We start from the raw sequence: 17,241 nt of genomic DNA, 5'->3' as shown, positions 1-17,241 counted from the left end.
AAAAGTACCAAGTAGAAGTTTGGGTTCCACCTTTTCTGAAAGTTATTTGAAAACCCTTGCATTTTTCTCCAAAGGAGAGCAATTTCAAGCTTAAATTCCATGACTTCCCCATCACTGGAGGCAAAGTCAATTTAGGAAATGAATTACCATGAGAGGCGGTGGCAGCCACAGAGTGCTGGGGTTCCTGGATTTAGAGATCCCCAAGCAGAAACAAATGAGCGGGCGGTGATTAGATGGTTCCGGAAGCCCCAGCGAGTGCGCTGGGCTCTCTGCTCCCTCTCTCCTGTCAGCACTGCATGCTGGGTGAAGAGGGGTCTCGTCCTTCTCTGGTCTCCCGTTCCCCTTCCTTCTTTGTTCCTTCCTGAGAGTAGGAACTGTTTGAAAGCGGAGAAGTCAAGGGCTCACACTATCTGTTTCTCCACTTGCTGTCACAGCATCACTGTCCCAAGGGCCCATGCGGGACACAGGTGCAGGTTAACGTGAGTCCTTTCTGGCCTGTCTGTTTGCTTCCTCAAGCGGAGGCTTCTGTCCATGTACTGGCCAAATTGGGGGATCTGTTTCTATTTTTATGTTCATACTGTGCTTAATCGTTAAGTTTGGGGGGAATGTAATGCATTTGGCCCTGCCTTCCTAACTCTGTCTAAATCCAGAGGGCTGATGGGTTCTCATGTATACACCGAGTTTCCTGGTTCTACTGATCCTGGACCAAGCACCAGGCATCTTTAGAGAGTGACCTTCATCCCGTGTAGCCCCTCCATGTACCCACCCCCAACCAGAATCCGACTAGCGATGAGGACTTCACTACCGCCCACGACCATTCATTTATTCCCAGATGGCACTAATCGTTAGATATTGCTTTAATGTATACTGAGTCCAAATCTTCCTCACTGCACCTTCTAGCTATTGTTTGTTTTTTCCCTCTGGAACCATTAAGGAAAAAAATATAAATGTATTGCCAGAGCCTCTCGTTAATTGACTAGAGGTGGTTTTGAGATGCATCGTTATACGCCTCTGACCTTGGGGAGTGCTCTTCAAGTGCAGTCAAATTCCAGGTCACTTCCGCTTCCCAGCTCTGGTATCCAGAGTTTTCATTCTTTGGGATAGAAATGACTCACTTGTCTTCAAAGGCAAAATGATGGGGAGAAAGACAGCAGCTTACCCCAAAGTGTCACAACACTTTTCTTCATCAAGAAAGGCAATTACATATGTGTGATAGCTAATGACATCCCCACAGTGACATTTAATGCCTTAAAATAATGCTGTTAAAAGAGGTTATGAGGATCCTTTAAACTGTGACATGGGTTGGGGGCTGTTGGTAGGTTTACGTTCGGAAAGTCAGACTCTAGGGGACTGTAGCTCCAGGGACAGCACAGAACTGAGTGGTGACCGACCCTGAGGGTCATATCATGAGTATCTTGCCTCCATTTCCATGTAAAGAGCTCCACAAAAGAGGATGGTTCTTGGCAAGTTCTTAATTGCCACCCATTATCACGTCTAGTAAAATTTATATTTTTACTTTCTGAATCATCAAAATATTTGGGTTGCAGTGAAGTGACGGGAATGATGTGCCCAATATGGAACCACTGATGGCAGTCAGGGACCATTTCATCAGGCAAAACAAAGAAAAGACCAAAGGGCAACACATAAACACATGCCCAGCAGCCACCGGGCGACACACACTTGCGAATAGTAGGAACAAGGCACAAACAAAGCAGAAAATCTCTCTAACTTATCCTGGCAAAAACCATTACGGAGACAAGAACGGCCTACATTTTTTGTCTTTCCACTGGGATTCAGGACTATATGCTGTAACATGGTGGGCTGGGGCAGGAGGCAGGGGGACAGTGGGGAGCTAGAACACATAGCCAGGTTCTAGCTCCCCACTGTCCCCCTGCCTTGGCCCAGGGTCTTTCATTAGTCCGGCTACAGCCCTCGGCCCCGTGGGCCCCTCTCTCCTCGCATTTGACCCCCGTAACTCCCTCCTCTCCTTGACCATGCCTCACTCTGTGGTCCCCTACCAGCATCTGCCCCTTGGCCTGGCTAATTCCAACTCATCCTTGGGGTCTCAGCTTAAATATCCCCTTCTTCCAGGAAGTCTTCCTTAACTTACTCTAGTCTGGGGTGTACGTGTCCACTGTGTGGCTATCATGGCTGTATCCCCAGAACCGAGAGTTAATATTGTAAAGGAATGATATAGAGGAAACACTGATGGTTGCTGGAGGAGAGGAGGGTGGGGATGAGGGAGAAAGGGAAGGGGTTCGACAGCATAAATTGGTAGCTACAATATTGCCACGGGGATAGCAAAGACAGTTTGGGGAATATAATCAATACTGTTGTAGAGGTTTGGTAGAGTATCCGATAGACACTTGTCTTACTAGGCAGACCACTTAATGGAGGGTGTAGAGGCCTGACCACTGCAGTGTGCACCTGAAGCTGAAGCTGAATAATACTGAATGTCAACTATAATTTCATATATATATATATATATATATTCACAGGATGTGGAGTACAGCATAGGGGATAGAGTCAATGGAATTGTAACAGCTATGTACAATGTCAGAAGGGCAATNGAAACGTCAATATATCATATTAGATTTTATAATATTAGGTATTAAATATTACATATGTCCAATCTTAGACTATTATCCCCTACTGCTCCTCCTTTCATACATTCTCTTAATATTCTATAAATTTTCTCTGGTCTTTAAAAATATCCAGCACTTTTCCCCTCTCCACTGATTATAACCATGAAACACACCCGTTGGTGTACAGCTCTCAACCCTAATAAAATAGGAGTCTTCCCAGCCCCTCAATTAAAAATCAGCAACAGTACAACATGAACATGAGAGGAACATAACAAGATACATACTACTGTGTGATAGCATGTCTCCAAAGATGGATGCCGCCAGCCTTCCTCCCTGTACACATGCGCCACTCCAGTCTCGTCAAGAGGTGGGTGACTCTTCCCCCACTTGAACCCAGGCTGGCCTGGGAAGCTTTGATCAGTAGACTCTGGGGGAAGGAACTCTGGTGCCAGGTCCAGGCCTAGACTTTAAGAGTACTGGTGGCTTCTGCCTCCTCATTCTTGGAAGCTACTATGTAAGCAGGGGGACTGTCCTCTGACCACCATGCGGTGACAAGCCCAAGCCACACGGATCAGGTGTCACATGGGACAGAAGGGCACCGAGGTGCCAGGTCCTGGCCTCGCCACCAGCTGAGAAAACGTGAGGCTGTAGGACAGCCCAGCTGAGCCCTTCCTGAATTCCTGGCCCACAAGAGCAAGAGCGAAACAGAGTGGCTGTTTGAAGCCACTAAAGGGTGGGGTCGCTTGTTATGCAGCAATAGGTATCGAAAGTGAATTGTGAATGAGAACATTCGATTGTCAGCACAGAATGTACCATCATCCTGAGGAGCTGACGCCAATGTATACAGCCGGCAGTTCTAGGGGACAGGAGGAGAGGAAGAAAGACTCAGGATGAGGCAGGGGACCTACTCTGGGGGTCCAGGAAGGCATGGACCCACTGTGCTGCACAGGACCGGCGTTCAGGAGGTGAGGCCCATGGAAACACAGCTTCAGTTTTTAAAAATGCTGATGACAAATAACACATGAAGAAATCCACAAGAAACTGTGAACTGGGTACATTCTCACGTGAGAGATCTGTAAGGAGCACCTTCTGTGCATTCATTACGCAGCCAGTGTTCTCTGGGCCCCCCTACTATGGGAGAGGTGCTGGGTGCTGGAGGGTCTGCTGCCCGAGATGGGTACTGTCCAGCTGCCGAACGGCAAGGCACTGGGGGGCACCATGGGTGCCACAGTCACGGTGCCATTCTCGAAGTGCAGCGATACAACGCCAGGGGTCGTCTTCTCCTCAGAGCCTCGCGGGGATCCAGTATTTGTGAATTGGGGGGATGTGGGCATGCTGTCCCTCTGCCTAATGCCCACATGTGTATTCGTGCCCTTGCGATGCCCTTCAAATTAAATAGGGAACGAATCAGAGTGGCATTGAAGGCTAGCACAGAGGCTCCCAGGCTCCCAAACCGCTTCTGAGCCTCTCTGGTGTTCCCTGTAATTGCCAGCATGTTACCCTGACTCTCCAGAGAGGCGGTCCTGGGTTAGGCAGAGAAGGTTTCACAGATCATGGAACTATTCCCGTGTGGGCAGAGGCACCTGAGAAGCAGCTCCAGCACCCAGACCTTATGCAGGGAATGAAGAAAGCTGAATATGAACAGTCACATCTGTTTTTTTAAATAATGAACTTCTTTTACCTTTGGACCATAACCACTGGCCTCACCTAAAAGCTCAATAACAGAGATAAAAATGATATTGCTATAAGCAGAACTGTACCTTTGTATCCAGCTGTCGGAACCGATGCCTCATTCTTCAAGGAAGTCAACAGAAAGAAAGAGAGAGAGAGATACTGAGAAAGGGCTAGTAGGCTCCATTTTATAGTCTTTTAAAGAACAAAACACAGATCATTTCATTTTCAACTCAATCAACATCAGCTGCATTGACCTTTCTTTAACTCTCTTCCTATTACCCAAGCGAAGCAGAAGTCTGCTCTCACGCCATTGAAGCGCAGCACACACGGGCTCGCCGTGCTGATGGGGTGGTGGGAGAGGACCCATGGGGTCCGCCCCTCCCTTCCAGAACCAAGACCTCAGAGTCTAGGAGTGGAGAAAGCTTAGGGTGTCTGCTTTGCTACTCCAAGAAAAAGAGCACATCTCCAATGCACCCCAATAGCCGTACAGACCCTAACAAAGGGATTAGTTTTGTCAGAGCGAGTGTTGAGGTGTGTTTGGAGCTCCCAGGATGTGTGACATCTGACCCCTAGCTGTGCTAACCCACACAGTAAGAAGGGCACTCAGAGGCCCTGCCCAACAGTGCTTGTGGACCATCTATGGAGTTGGTTGTGTATCTAGTTCTACGGGATGTTTATAACAACTCCACATGACCCATAAATGCTGTTCAGGACTCTTGGGGACAGTCTGTCACAGATCAGCCAAATGGCTTTCCTAGCCTCCAGCCTCACTACTTTTTCATCACAGAGACGCATGTGTGGCACCTGCAAGGCCATTGCCCGTGATCTGTGGTTCTTTCCAGAAGGCAACTCTGCAGCCGAGGCACTGGGACCTCACCATTGTCGCCTGGCTCCACGGCCCTGCCCTGCAGGCCCCCAATACCTCTTTCTTCCTCAGGGTCTGGAAGGGCAGTCAGGATGGCAGGGTGGCGGTTTTGCCCCCTCCCGAAAGGCTGACACGCATTTACGTGTTTGTCATCTTCAGTGGCCTGGGTGATATCTGTTGGTGCTACCGCTCTCTGTTGTAACTTCTCCTTACAGAGCTCGCTCAAAGAAGCTGCCGGCGTTTGGCCAGCTCGCGTGGACCAGCGGCGCTTCGCGGAGCAGAAATAAATGACTAACGTACTCCTCTGAGGGGTCGTTGGCTTTCGTGTTGATCTTGACAAGGTAATTTTCTTTCATGACACCCTCCCACGCCAGCGTCTCCTTGTCTTCATTTTTGAAACCTTGAAGAATGAGACAAAGAAAAACATTCAAGCTGTGTCATTGGCCCCTCACTCCTGAGTCAACGCCGTGAGGCGTTTTGTGATTCTGGTGCCAGGAGAATCCGCCCCGGTCCTGCACAGGCTGATGTGACTGACGTTACCCACGGGTGACAGCAGCAGAGTGATGGGATATAAATGAATTGCTCAGTAACTGTGAGGAATTGCAGCTGCCTGCAGGAAACAGGGATGCAATCTTTATGCTAGAGATCGACCCAAGACCCATTGGTGTGCTTTGTGACTTAGTAAAATGATTCCACTAATGGATCTAGTTCTCACATTTCACACGTGCTCCTCTTCCATCTTGAAGACAGAAAAGGGCTAAACCGATCATTGTGCTGGCTAATTCCTGAGGCCTCCAACCTAACACTGGGGTAGGAGCTTTGGAGAAGAGGCAGATAAAGCCCTGATATCATCCCTACCGCCAGAGATATGCAGTCAGGGCATACAAGTCCAGGAAAATTCTTATATGTCTTGTCTTGGCCTCTCGCCTAAGTCAGGTCACACTGCACCATTGGCCTGGGGCACGTTCCAGCAAGGCCTTCATTCCGTTTCTTCCTGCACCTCACCTTTCAGATGGCCAGTGAACAAGACAGCACAACAACATGCCACTGGAGCTGATAGGTGCCATGGACAGCCACCATTCACGTGCTCGAGGAGGTGTCCCCTTAGAGCAAATGTATCTCGTTTTTACTTTTAAATTTGCTTATACACATACTAGAATTTAGAAAGAATTATATAATCTTCCAGGATTTAAAGATAATTAATTGGGAATCCAAAACAGAGGTACTACAAGGGGCAGGATTAAAGCAAACCCTACACAGCAAATACAGATTTCCTTCTTTTCTCTCTCTCTTTTTTTCTTCAGGTTTATTTTTCAGTGGTGTTTGTTCACTTTAGAAAATAATTCCTAACTGAATTTCTTTCCATTGTGTTTTTCCCAGCAACGTCATTTCCACTGTCTTTTAACCTCAAACTAAAATGTATGTAGAAGCCCAATAGGAGGACCTAAAACTCAGCATGGGAAGGACAGACGGTCCTGCATACAGATGACCAAAGAGCAGGAATGACAGGTGACCAAGAAAACGTGCCCGACTTCTCCAGCAGTCCAGGAAATGCTGGTAGAAATGATGACACAGCATAGCTACCAACAAAACCAGAGGACGAGCAGGGGGTACGCTAGTGTTGACACCCTGTGTTGACAGCGGTGTCGATACACAGGTTCCCATATCCTGGAAAATCTGTAAATGGGTACAGCCCTAAGAGTGGGGGCTGAGCAGGGCAAGCAGGCAATATCAGGGGACTCAAATGTATACGGACTGTTCATCTAGAAACTTCTCTTCTAGAAATAAAAGGGGGGGAAATCACTGATATGCTCAAAAATGAATGCGTGAAACAGGTTATCATAGTGTCATAGGATAACAAAAGAGTTTAAACAACCCACATGTTTAACAACACAGGATTTGTTGAATTAATTACGGCATATAGATACGGTGGAATATTCCAGTTAGAAGTTGTCATATAGGTTTGTATTTATGGGTGTGGAAAATGGTCATGATGTATTATTAGTTAAATGAACAAATTTGAGTATGGATGTATCTGCACAAAGCAATCAAATTATTAGACACCCACACAAGAATAATAGAATCAATACCAGCTTGCTAACAATACTTATCTCTGAGTGGTATGGTACACGTGCCCTTGCTTTCTTTTTTTTTTAAGATTTTATTGGGGAATTGGGGAAGGGGAACAGCATTGGGGAATTGGGGGAAGGGGAACAGACAAGTTGCTGTCCTTTTGTTCTTCAGTCTAGTTGCGAAGGATGTTGCTTCACTGGCCCAAGCTGGCACCATCATTGCACTCTTCCCGGGAGAGGCAGATCANAGAAGGCAGCGGGTGTAAGCAGCTGGCCCTCTGAGAGTTGCTCTGGGCTAGAGGTCCTGGTCTGAGTGCCTGCGTGAGCTAGTGCCACTGGGTGCCAGGCCCCGCGGGGAAGGTGGGGCTGCACCAGTTTTACTGCAAAGGAGCGGGGAGACAGGGAGGCTGAGGCACTTCCCGGGGCGCCTCCATGGCTGACCAGGACTGGAAACCCATTGCCACTTGCTCTTTGGGTTACTGTGAGCTGCCTCCCAAAGGATGAAAAGCACCACGTGAAGGGTTGTCATGAGGACAAATTACACTCAGTTGTGTAAAAGGGCAAGTATAGTATGCAGATGGGGAATAATGACAACAAGGTGGCTTTCCATCACTGCATGGAAAAAAGCCATCTCTCAGGTCTTGGAAGATGCTGCAGCAGCAGGTGCCAGAAAGACTGTGTGAGGCCACGCGGAGAAGCCCAGGGAGCTGAGAAATGCGGCCAACAGGGCAGGGAAAGCGTCAGGATCAGTTTTTGGTGGCAGGATAGGACCTGACAAGTCCAGGCTATTGTCAGCGTCACAAAGATGCTTCAGACAGCTCATTCAAAACACATACCCGTTTGCACATGTCCCACACTTGCCTAATGTCAGCTGGGTGTGGACAAATTCATACCATCTGCACCCCCATTAGCCAGCCTCCAAAAAAGAGTTGCCAGCGGGCTGACGCTAGAAGTTTAAATTCCAGGCTCCAGTGCACATTTTTCAATACTGCTCTTCTTAAAATAAACGGGTGCCCAGTTATAGAAGAGAGTACAACTCCCAACACTCATTTCTAAACGAGTGAGGCTTGCTGCTTTCATTGCATTGCCACATTGCTATTGAAAATCTGAGCAACACTATTTTTTAAAAGGTTTAAAAACTGCAGGCCAAAATGTTGGGCACAAGCTTGCACGTAAAATTCTGTTCAGGAGCAAAGAAAAGGTTTCTAAGGTTTGCGTTTAGTACCTGGTGTGGGCCTAACCCCAGCCATGTGTTTCCAGGATGGCCCCTGAGGGTCAGAACGGGGAGCCCTGGAGGCTGGTTCTGGAACCAAGCACCTCTTCCCAGCTGTCCCCACCCAGGCTCACCGTCCACGTCGCTGGGCACCTGGCCAAACATAGCCAGATAGGGCTCATAGATGACCGAGCGGAATATCCATCTCCAGCGATGTTCGTTCTGCCTGAGGATCCCTTGCCTGGCCACACCGAAGGCCACCATCCACACGGCAAAGAGGAACAGGAAGAAGAACACATCGATCAGCTGTCAAGGGAAGACAACAGAACTGAGTCAGGGTGGCGCCGCGGGCGGCTGGTCGGCTCAGCTGGCCATGGAGAGAGCAGAGGTCCCAGGGCCCGTGAATCTAAGTCACCCAGCGTTGGCTCATTCATTTTAAGAGATGGCCGTCATCATCTTTGGGTCTAGGGACATCTACTTTCCAGAATTAAAACTGACTGATGCATTTCTGCTTGCAGGTCTGCCAACCAACTCAGCAACAGGAGCTTTGTGAATGAGGCACCAGCCTGAGAACAGAGAAGGGACCTGAGCTTGGAGCACCTTCTCCTTTTGTACATCTCACGATGCTCACACTCTTTGAATCCCTAAATGATCCCCTTAGTTGTTTGTTTGTTTTTCTTTTTGGAGAAACATAAAAGCTATCCTTATTAAACAAGAATGCACGTTTAATTCATAAAAAAACTTTTTGCACACATAGCCTGACTGCATGGTGACTTGATGCCTCAGATATGCTTTGAATTAAAACCACAAACTCAAAAGAACCTCAGGGTTGGAAAGGAACCTCCAGATGAGCTCATGCAAACACCCATCTGACTTAAAGACAGAAGCATGAAACGGTGGGGTCATCTGGAAAACAAGCTTAGGAAAGCAACGTCTTCAGTATGCAATTACCTCTTCACTACACTATAAATGGGTCTGCTGGTGCCCCCTACACCTATATTCCACGGTCATAAGACCACAGTTCCAACCCTCGCTATACCTCTAGCTCACTGCATGTCTCCAGGCAAACACAGCAACCCTCTTGGACCCCACTGTCCATGTCTATAAAATGGGTCCGTATCCTGCCTATGCTCTTAGTGAATTGTGAAGACTCAAATGAAGGCAAGTAAAGTGTAAAATCTAAACAGACATCTTTCCTAGCAATTTGCTGAATTATGCTGTTTGCTCCTAACAGTCATCTTTGGTTAAATTTCAACCTGAAAGGGGCCCCTGATGAAAACACATTAAAAAAAAAGCAAACTTACTGACTGTGAAATGCAACCGTCACTCTATGGACAAAAACCTCCCATCAACAATGAAAGGAACTCAGGATATAGCAACAAAACTGAGAACTACAAATATTCTTTGTTCTTACCATCCTCTGCAACATTATGATCTTGGGTCCTAAATTTCTGCTTACAGTAAAAATGTGGATCAACCTTAGAGTGAATATAATGTAATCCAGGCAAAAAATTACTCGTCCGGAATACAGAGAGGTTTTATTAGAAGGGTGGAGCCTATGGAAGGAAGGGGAACAGGAGCTGTGAGATATGGACAAGACATTTCAAAGTTTTGTTCTTTAAAAATAACCAAAGGTGAAAACGCAGCTGAGAGTCAGGGAGTGCAAGAGAGTGGCAACGGGAGATGGACGCCACCACCTGTCAGTCACTGAACACCAAAGTACACTCCAGGAGAGGCGAGGATGTCACATTCAGCAGAGCTTTCAGAGGTTCCCGCCACCTCAGGCCTCCATCCTCACATCCCACTTCCCGAACCCAGTCACATCATGGCTCCTTTCCTCGCGCATGAGGCTTCTCTAATGATGCCGGTCCCCACCCCAGTCCAACCCCTGGGGACTTGACCCTGCCAGGTTTCCCCTGATGAAACGTCCCTCGTTTGCACCAGATCATTTCATTAGCTAACCGCATGCTAATGTGTTAATTGCGAAAGCCATATGTGCTTTCCAACTGGAATGCTCTAGAAGTCATGCCCGACCAGCTGTGACTCAAATGCTGGGCCCTTAACCCAAGCACAAAGGGGGGTTCCTGGAAGCGAAAATCCCGTTTTTACTCCCTTGAAGAGTGGGCGCTCATTGTAGGCCATCTCGTTCTGGGTAGGTGTGAGTATGGTAGTCAGGTTTGTCTTCAAAGGGACATCCTGTGTGTTGCTCAAGTACAACCCTGACCTTCACCCCGAAGCTCTCTGGGGAAGGCAGGCCTGGAAGGACGTGGGCCTGGGCAATGTGAGCTGTGGTGTGGGGTGCACCCCAATTTCTATACCATGTGGATTACACTTGGCTTTTTGCTTTCAACTGTAATTTTAGATTGCTTTTTCTAACGTTATTGGTTTTAAACTGGAAATATGCTTGTAACAGAGAGGGCGGGTTCCATAACCAGTAATCAAGCTGAAGTGACAGGCATTTTAGGAGATCATGTGGCCCAAGATGAAAACACTGTGCGACATTTAACACCCTCATCATTCTCCACTCTCCCCAGTTTCTAATTCTTTCTCCCCAAGTTCTACGAGCACAGAGAGAAAAACCGTGGCGAATCCCTTTTCAATTACAGATCACCAGGAGGGGGTTGGGGAAAAGAGGAAACACAACTTTCTGCCAACCAAGCTGTGTCTCGAAGAAGCACAGACAGTGTTTTTTTTGTGATAATTTCTAACGGGATGGTGAACAGGCTTATCTTGGGTTTCATCGTCAAACATCTTCCCTTCATCTTTTCTCCAAAAAGAATCCCAAACCACCGGAAACTGGGCAAAGTGGTGAGGGCTACTTACCGAAACACAATTCCTGCGATGAAGTAGAAAAGGCCGAGTGTGTCCATAACGTTCCACAGGTCAGTAAAGTAATTCACCCCATTCATGTACCACTGCAGCACAGAAAGGCAGAGAGGGGTCGTGAGCAGCTTGGAAACGTCCTATGCTTCCCGGCTTTTTAATGTTTACACATTTTTCCCGGATCCTTTTGGAGCCAATGATGTGCTGAGGGAGCCTTCACACATGCCCGTGCTATTCCAGGGGGTCTAGAAAGTAAGTTGCATGTTTGCAGTTCTGTTACTCATGTGTTGCTGACAGAGTCAACAAAAAGATGAGGCTCATGTATCCTTATTGTTCTTGAAAGGTGAACCCGCAGAGAATGGGTACAACCTGTGACGGCCGATGTGGAATTCCCAGGCCACCACATACAGTGGTGTAGGCTGTGCACTGCACAACTCTACAGGGTGTTACCTATATTGTCATCATCATAGATTTGTGTGTATATTGTAAAAATGTTCTGGTATGTAGCAACAAACATCTTGATAAAAAGGAACCTTGTGTTTCTTTTCATTTGCACAGAGGTGATACATGTGGCCCCTATGAGGACAGAGGTGGTCATAGAAATAAGTGACAGGAACAGTGTGCCTCAGTGTCCTTTCATCATGACTTATGTGCATTGGTCGTGATTTCTCAGAAGAAGGCGTGTCAGCTCAACACTGAGATGAAGGTGGTAAGGCGCATCCATTGGAAGACTGCAGCTGGCCAGCCTCTCTGCACTTCATGGCACTGGACTTGGGCAGTCTGTCCATTCAAACATGTTTACTGAGAGCCCACGGGGTGCCAAACCCTCGTGCCAGGCTCCTCGGACACAAAGACAAGCTGTCAGGTGCAATGCTGAGTCTCAAAGAACCCACTGGCCCTTGGGAAGGACAGAATTTCAACACGTTTACAATGAAATGGGATCAGGCCTGGAGGGGAGCGAAGACCAAAGCCCCCAGGGGTGCTCGGATAAGGAGAGCCCCAGATTTTCTAGTGTAGGGCAGGCAAATAGTGTCACCAAAGAAACATGGCACTTTTCAATCTTGCTAAATAGACTCATCAATATGGGTCTGTTTGATATTCAGATATTATAGTTCCTGTTTTGCAGCTGAAACCAAGGCCTAGAAGAAAAAAAGCTAAAGAGCTTGCCCAAAGGCAGATGACCGCCAAGGGGTGGCCTCCAGTTTCTGAAGCTCCAGCTCCTCTCCCCAACATCACACTGCTTATTTAGATGCCACAGGGATCCCACCATCATAGGCTTGGAAGGGGTTCAAAAAGCATCACTGGTGTCTTGAGGAGTATTTCCTTATGAATACAGATAGCATTTATAATTTATATAAATGCAAATAGCAACTTTCATGGACCAAGGGGGTAAATGCATTCGGAAATCAAGCACCAAGGGAATGTTAAAATCTCCCAGGTTTGACCACGTTTCACTGTGAGCTCAGGAATCAGGTCGGAATCCCTAACTGTCCATTTGGGAGGTCCTGGTGACTTTGATTACCACTCACCAAAAACCATTTGCAAGATGAGGGTGGTGGAGACAAGCTCCAGCTGCTGCCTGCTCCCTCTTTGAAACCCTGGTCCAGGGGCAGGTGGGCACAGGGGGACCAGCGCCCCAGCCCGGCTCAGCCTCTATCCACGAAACCCTCAGAAGCCTGGCCTGTGTGATGGGAGAAGCCCTAAGTAGATCAACCCTGGGTCTCCGGGGCACTGCTGCAGTAATAAAACTTTTTTTTTTTTAATGAATAGAGGCCTCTTTGCTGAATGGAATGCCAGCTCTGGGCTACCTTCGTGAAGTACCAGGACCATATTGCATCTTCTCTTTCAGGATTTGGGGGTTCAAAGGGCCTCAAGATTGCACCGCGCTCTCCATGAAGAGATGGTGGAACTTATTTTAAATAAACATCCACAATAACCCCAAGAGTTATTGAATGACTATATTGGAGCTTATTGACTGCCTTGGTTAACATTTCCAATTTAGCACATTGACATTTGCCCCCAGGGGAAGGGGACATGGGGTGACACTGAAGAGCGCGCTTTGTGACACCCACACACAATCTAAGGCAGTAACATCCTGCTTGGTTTTGGTTTTCCTAACAAGTGTGAATGAGGTTAATTGAGGCTGCACCAGGCTGGCAGAACCGGTTGTTAGAGGAAACCAATCAAACCGAGGATTGATTCCAAATGCAGGCATCTGCAGACAAGAAGGAAAACAGCGACCCCGAGTGTCAGCTTCCTTGCGTGACAAGAGTCCTCAAGGCTGTGCCGTGCCGACTTGCTCGCAGACCACAGAACCAGGGCTGTCCTTAAAGCAGAGAGCTGAACTTGAACCCACGTGGCTCACCCGCAGTCCTGCTGAATCTAAACTGGCCCGTTCAGAAGTAACTTTTAGAAAGAAAGAGAAGAAACCCTTGGACAAAGCTACACGTCATCACCACCCTCCGTATCAAACTTCACCCGTTAGGAAGGTAAACAGGGAAGCCGGGACTCGGCCAGGCCGTGTGGGCATCACTTCCTCTGGGCAGGCCCCGGGAATGACCTTTGCTTCACCCAGGCACCTCCACAGCCCACCCCGCTCCCCAAGGTTCCTGCACCTGCCCACAGGCTGCTCCTACTCAGCGTCCCTGCATGTGTCTCTCCCGGGCACCGCTTCACACTACATCTGTCCAGGGTCCTTCTCGCAGCAAAACGCACCTGCCCTGAGTCTCCTACCTGCACGGCCCAAATAAATGGCTGCATAGTTAAACGTACATCCGAATTTGTCTGGAGGTGTGTGTGGCTTAAGGACAAATGTCACTGTGGCAAGTCCTCTGGGCCAACCTCCCAGTAAATGTAAGACTCGCTCATTTGGTGTCACTCTCCTGTCCTTGAACGCTCCAAGAAATGACCTTGCCAATCATCTCCAACTGGTCAAAAGCGCCACAAAACAGATATATTTGTCTATTGGCCCACTGCTGCCTCCCTAGTGTCTAGCCTGGCATGTAGTAGGTGCTCAATAAACACTCATTGAAAGAAAGACTGCACAAATGAGGTGTTTGGTTTAAACCAAGATGTGTCTCCCTTCATCTTCCATCCAGGCCAAGCCTGGCCCTCAAAAGCACCCCACAATAAGTCCTCTTTCTAGACTTCATGGCTTCTTTAGAACCCAGGGGAACCAAATAATGTTTGGCCTCTCACAGCAGCTTCTGTGTCTCGATGCAACAGAGGAGGCAGGGTCGGGAACAGGGCTGGTAGAGGAATGTCAGGAGTGTGAGTAAGGGGCAGGAAAGGACTTTTTCTTTTTACCTACCATTCCAAGAAGCAGCCTCCGACAGCACCCTCTGCTCAAAAGAACCCCCTGAGCCTCTTCACGCCAGGTTCCCCCCATCTCCCAGCACTGCTATCCTGACTCCTCGCTTACTCGGTCAGGGCACACCTCTGGGGTTGAATCATGAAGACCCCAGCTCATCAATTCATTTCTTGAAAACACACTCACACACTTGGCAGAAATACGGCGACGCCAGCTCTGGGGCTAGTCCCTGAGGATCCAATATGAATCAGAAACAAACCTCTGAATCAGGTCATTTCCATGCCACCCAATTCTGGGCAACAGCCCAGCACATGCGAGGAGCTGGACAAGCGCAAAGGAACTGCCAGTGGAGTCGATGCCAGATGAGACGGACGAGATGAGGTGTAAGGCACCCCATCCGTGTGAGGCACCCCACCCTCTCCTTCTCAATGCCTCTTGCAGTACGAAAGATGCCCATTTAAGGACGAAGACCCAGAAGATCAAAGACATTAAGTCATCTCCATACTGTACCATTTGCAGCTCCGGCGGTTTCCCCTCCCCCTGCCTTTCCCCTCTGTCTGCTTTCTTGTGCCCCTGACTTCTTTCCCCACTGGGCAGGAATTCCCTGTTACTCAGCCCTATTATTCCGTGACTTCATTTACGATGTCAGGCTGCTCACCTGAGGTGAAGACACCAGAGCCGTGACGTGTGATGCTCAAGGTTACACAATCCCACGCCTCTTCTGGTGCCCTTCACTGCTCCCCTGTCACATCCACGAAGCCCATACAGCTTAGGGTCATGTGCGTGACCCACACCACCGGGGCCCCCAGAGTCCTGTGTGACCTCCCAGGTGGCCCCACGGCCTCTGCCAGGAGCAGGACGGCTGCCCTCCATGCCTGCTGACAGCCACAGACCAGTCACTTTAGCACAGAGTCCACTACTGGGAAGACAGTGGTGGCGGAAAGGGCCTCTCCAGTCCACACGGACAAGGGTCTGCTGGCCACTCAGATGGGATGAGATTCGGGGCCTCTCTCCTCCAGTGTGACAAAGCCCTCCACCCTCATGTCCCCTTCTCTGCAAAAGCTAAACTAGGAATGCTGTCGCTTTCTCTCAGATGTGCCTTTGAAAAGTGGCCAACCACCCCGGGAGTGGAGCAAAGAGAGGCGGCCAGGGCCCCAGAACCTGACCACACAGGTTTAGGAGAAGGGAACACACGTGGTCTTGTGCAGGGGCAGCTCCTACCACAACGTAACTCAGGGGGTTCCTAGTGAAAAGGTTCTTGGTTAACTCTCGTGTTGGTTTGGGCCCCTTCCCGTTTTACGTGCTGATTCTCCCTCCATCTTTCTCTGCTTCTCTCAGACAGGGTGCTTCCACCTTCTTGCAGCTGACACACAGTAAGTCAGAAAGACAGCAGCAAGGAAAAGATGGCAGCTGAGAGAGATTATATTGAAAGTATTTTTTGTGGGTTGAACTGTGTCCCTCCCAAATTCATACACTGAAGTCCTAATCCACACACACCTCAGGATGTGACCTTGTTTGGAAATAGGGTCCCTGCAGAATGTCATTAGCTAAGACGAGGTCATACTTGAATAGAATGGGCCCCTGGTTTAATATGGTTGGTGTCCTCACAACAAGGGGAAACGTGACACAGACATGCACACAGGGAGCATGCCACGTGGGCATGAGGACAGGGTTCAAGTGGTGCATCTACAAGTCAAGGAATGGCGGAGATGGCCAGCCAATCTCCCGAAGCCAGGGGAGAGGCTGGCAACAGATTCTCCCTCTCGGCCTCAGAAGGACCAGCCCTGCTGATAACTTGAGCTCAGACTTCAGGCCTCCAGAAATGAAACGATGAGCTTCTGATGTGAAAGTCACCCAGTGGGTGGTGCTTTGTCACAGTGGCCCTAGCAGATGACAAGAAGGCATGAGCTACATACACTAGGCTGTGACCTCCTGAGCTGATGCATGGGGCTCGAACGAGGCTGATCTGAAGTCACAAAAACCCTCTACACATCAGCAGGACCCTGTCCTGGGGGAAAGTTGCTGGTAGACAGAAAGCCTGGTCACCTTGCCATGCCTGACACTGACTTGTGGCATTTACATTATTCTTCCGCCACCTCCACCCCTTCTCCATCCCCCATGTGCACTTCACACAGACTAGGCAAGGGAAGGCAGGTGCAGGGCCCTGGCGCCAGCACTCCTCCCACTTTTGCACCCATGGCAGACATCACTAATCGATCAGGACACCCTCCAACAGGAACAGACAGAGCCTTGGAGTCTTTCTCAACTCAGGACTCCTCGAAGCCACAGAAGAAGTCTATTAGAGTTGGCATGACAGTTGAGACCCATTTAGGATTACACCACTGGGCGGCAACTCTGTGAAGTCACAAACAGCATCCTTTGCCCCTTCCAAACCTGTCGTGGCACTTGGCATAATATCTCAGAAACTAAGCACCTAGGCCATACTTGCTGAATGGGTATGATGTTGGGTTTGGGCTCAGAAGGGACAACAGAAGCAATGGCAACAGCAGTTCTCCAATAATTTGTAAACTGCTAAGTCTGAAAAGATTTTCTGGGATGGCTAATGGTTTAGGGACAGCACCGTCCCTCACTGTCACCAATATTTATTTATTCAACAATTCCTAACTGAGCATCTACGACGTGCCAAGTTTTGGATTCAGTGGAGGAGAGAGAATGCCAAAAACTGCAGATCCCAAGAA

At 48.7% G+C, this 17,241-nt stretch overlaps 1 protein-coding gene across 1 annotated transcript in view; it reads right to left on the bottom strand.

The window, feature by feature from the left end:
• The window catches only part of TRPM8 (transient receptor potential cation channel subfamily M member 8), a 78,811-nt gene that overhangs the window by 11,226 nt on the left and 50,344 nt on the right, over positions 1 to 17,241 (bottom strand). Inside the window, exons 16-18 of the mRNA XM_019628290.1 lie at positions 11,233 to 11,324; positions 9,824 to 9,965; positions 8,544 to 8,715 (exon numbers count right to left, since the gene is read on the bottom strand). Coding sequence (XP_019483835.1) covers positions 8,544 to 8,715; positions 9,824 to 9,965; positions 11,233 to 11,324 — 406 coding nt within the window. The remainder of the gene's footprint in view (positions 1 to 8,543; positions 8,716 to 9,823; positions 9,966 to 11,232; positions 11,325 to 17,241) is intronic.

Source organism: Hipposideros armiger, unplaced genomic scaffold, assembly GCF_001890085.2.
Source record: "Hipposideros armiger isolate ML-2016 unplaced genomic scaffold, ASM189008v1 scaffold_17, whole genome shotgun sequence".
NCBI lineage: Eukaryota > Metazoa > Chordata > Mammalia > Chiroptera > Hipposideridae > Hipposideros > Hipposideros armiger.
Note: the sequence above shows the minus strand (reverse complement) of the source record. Positions and strands in the feature narration are given on the sequence as shown.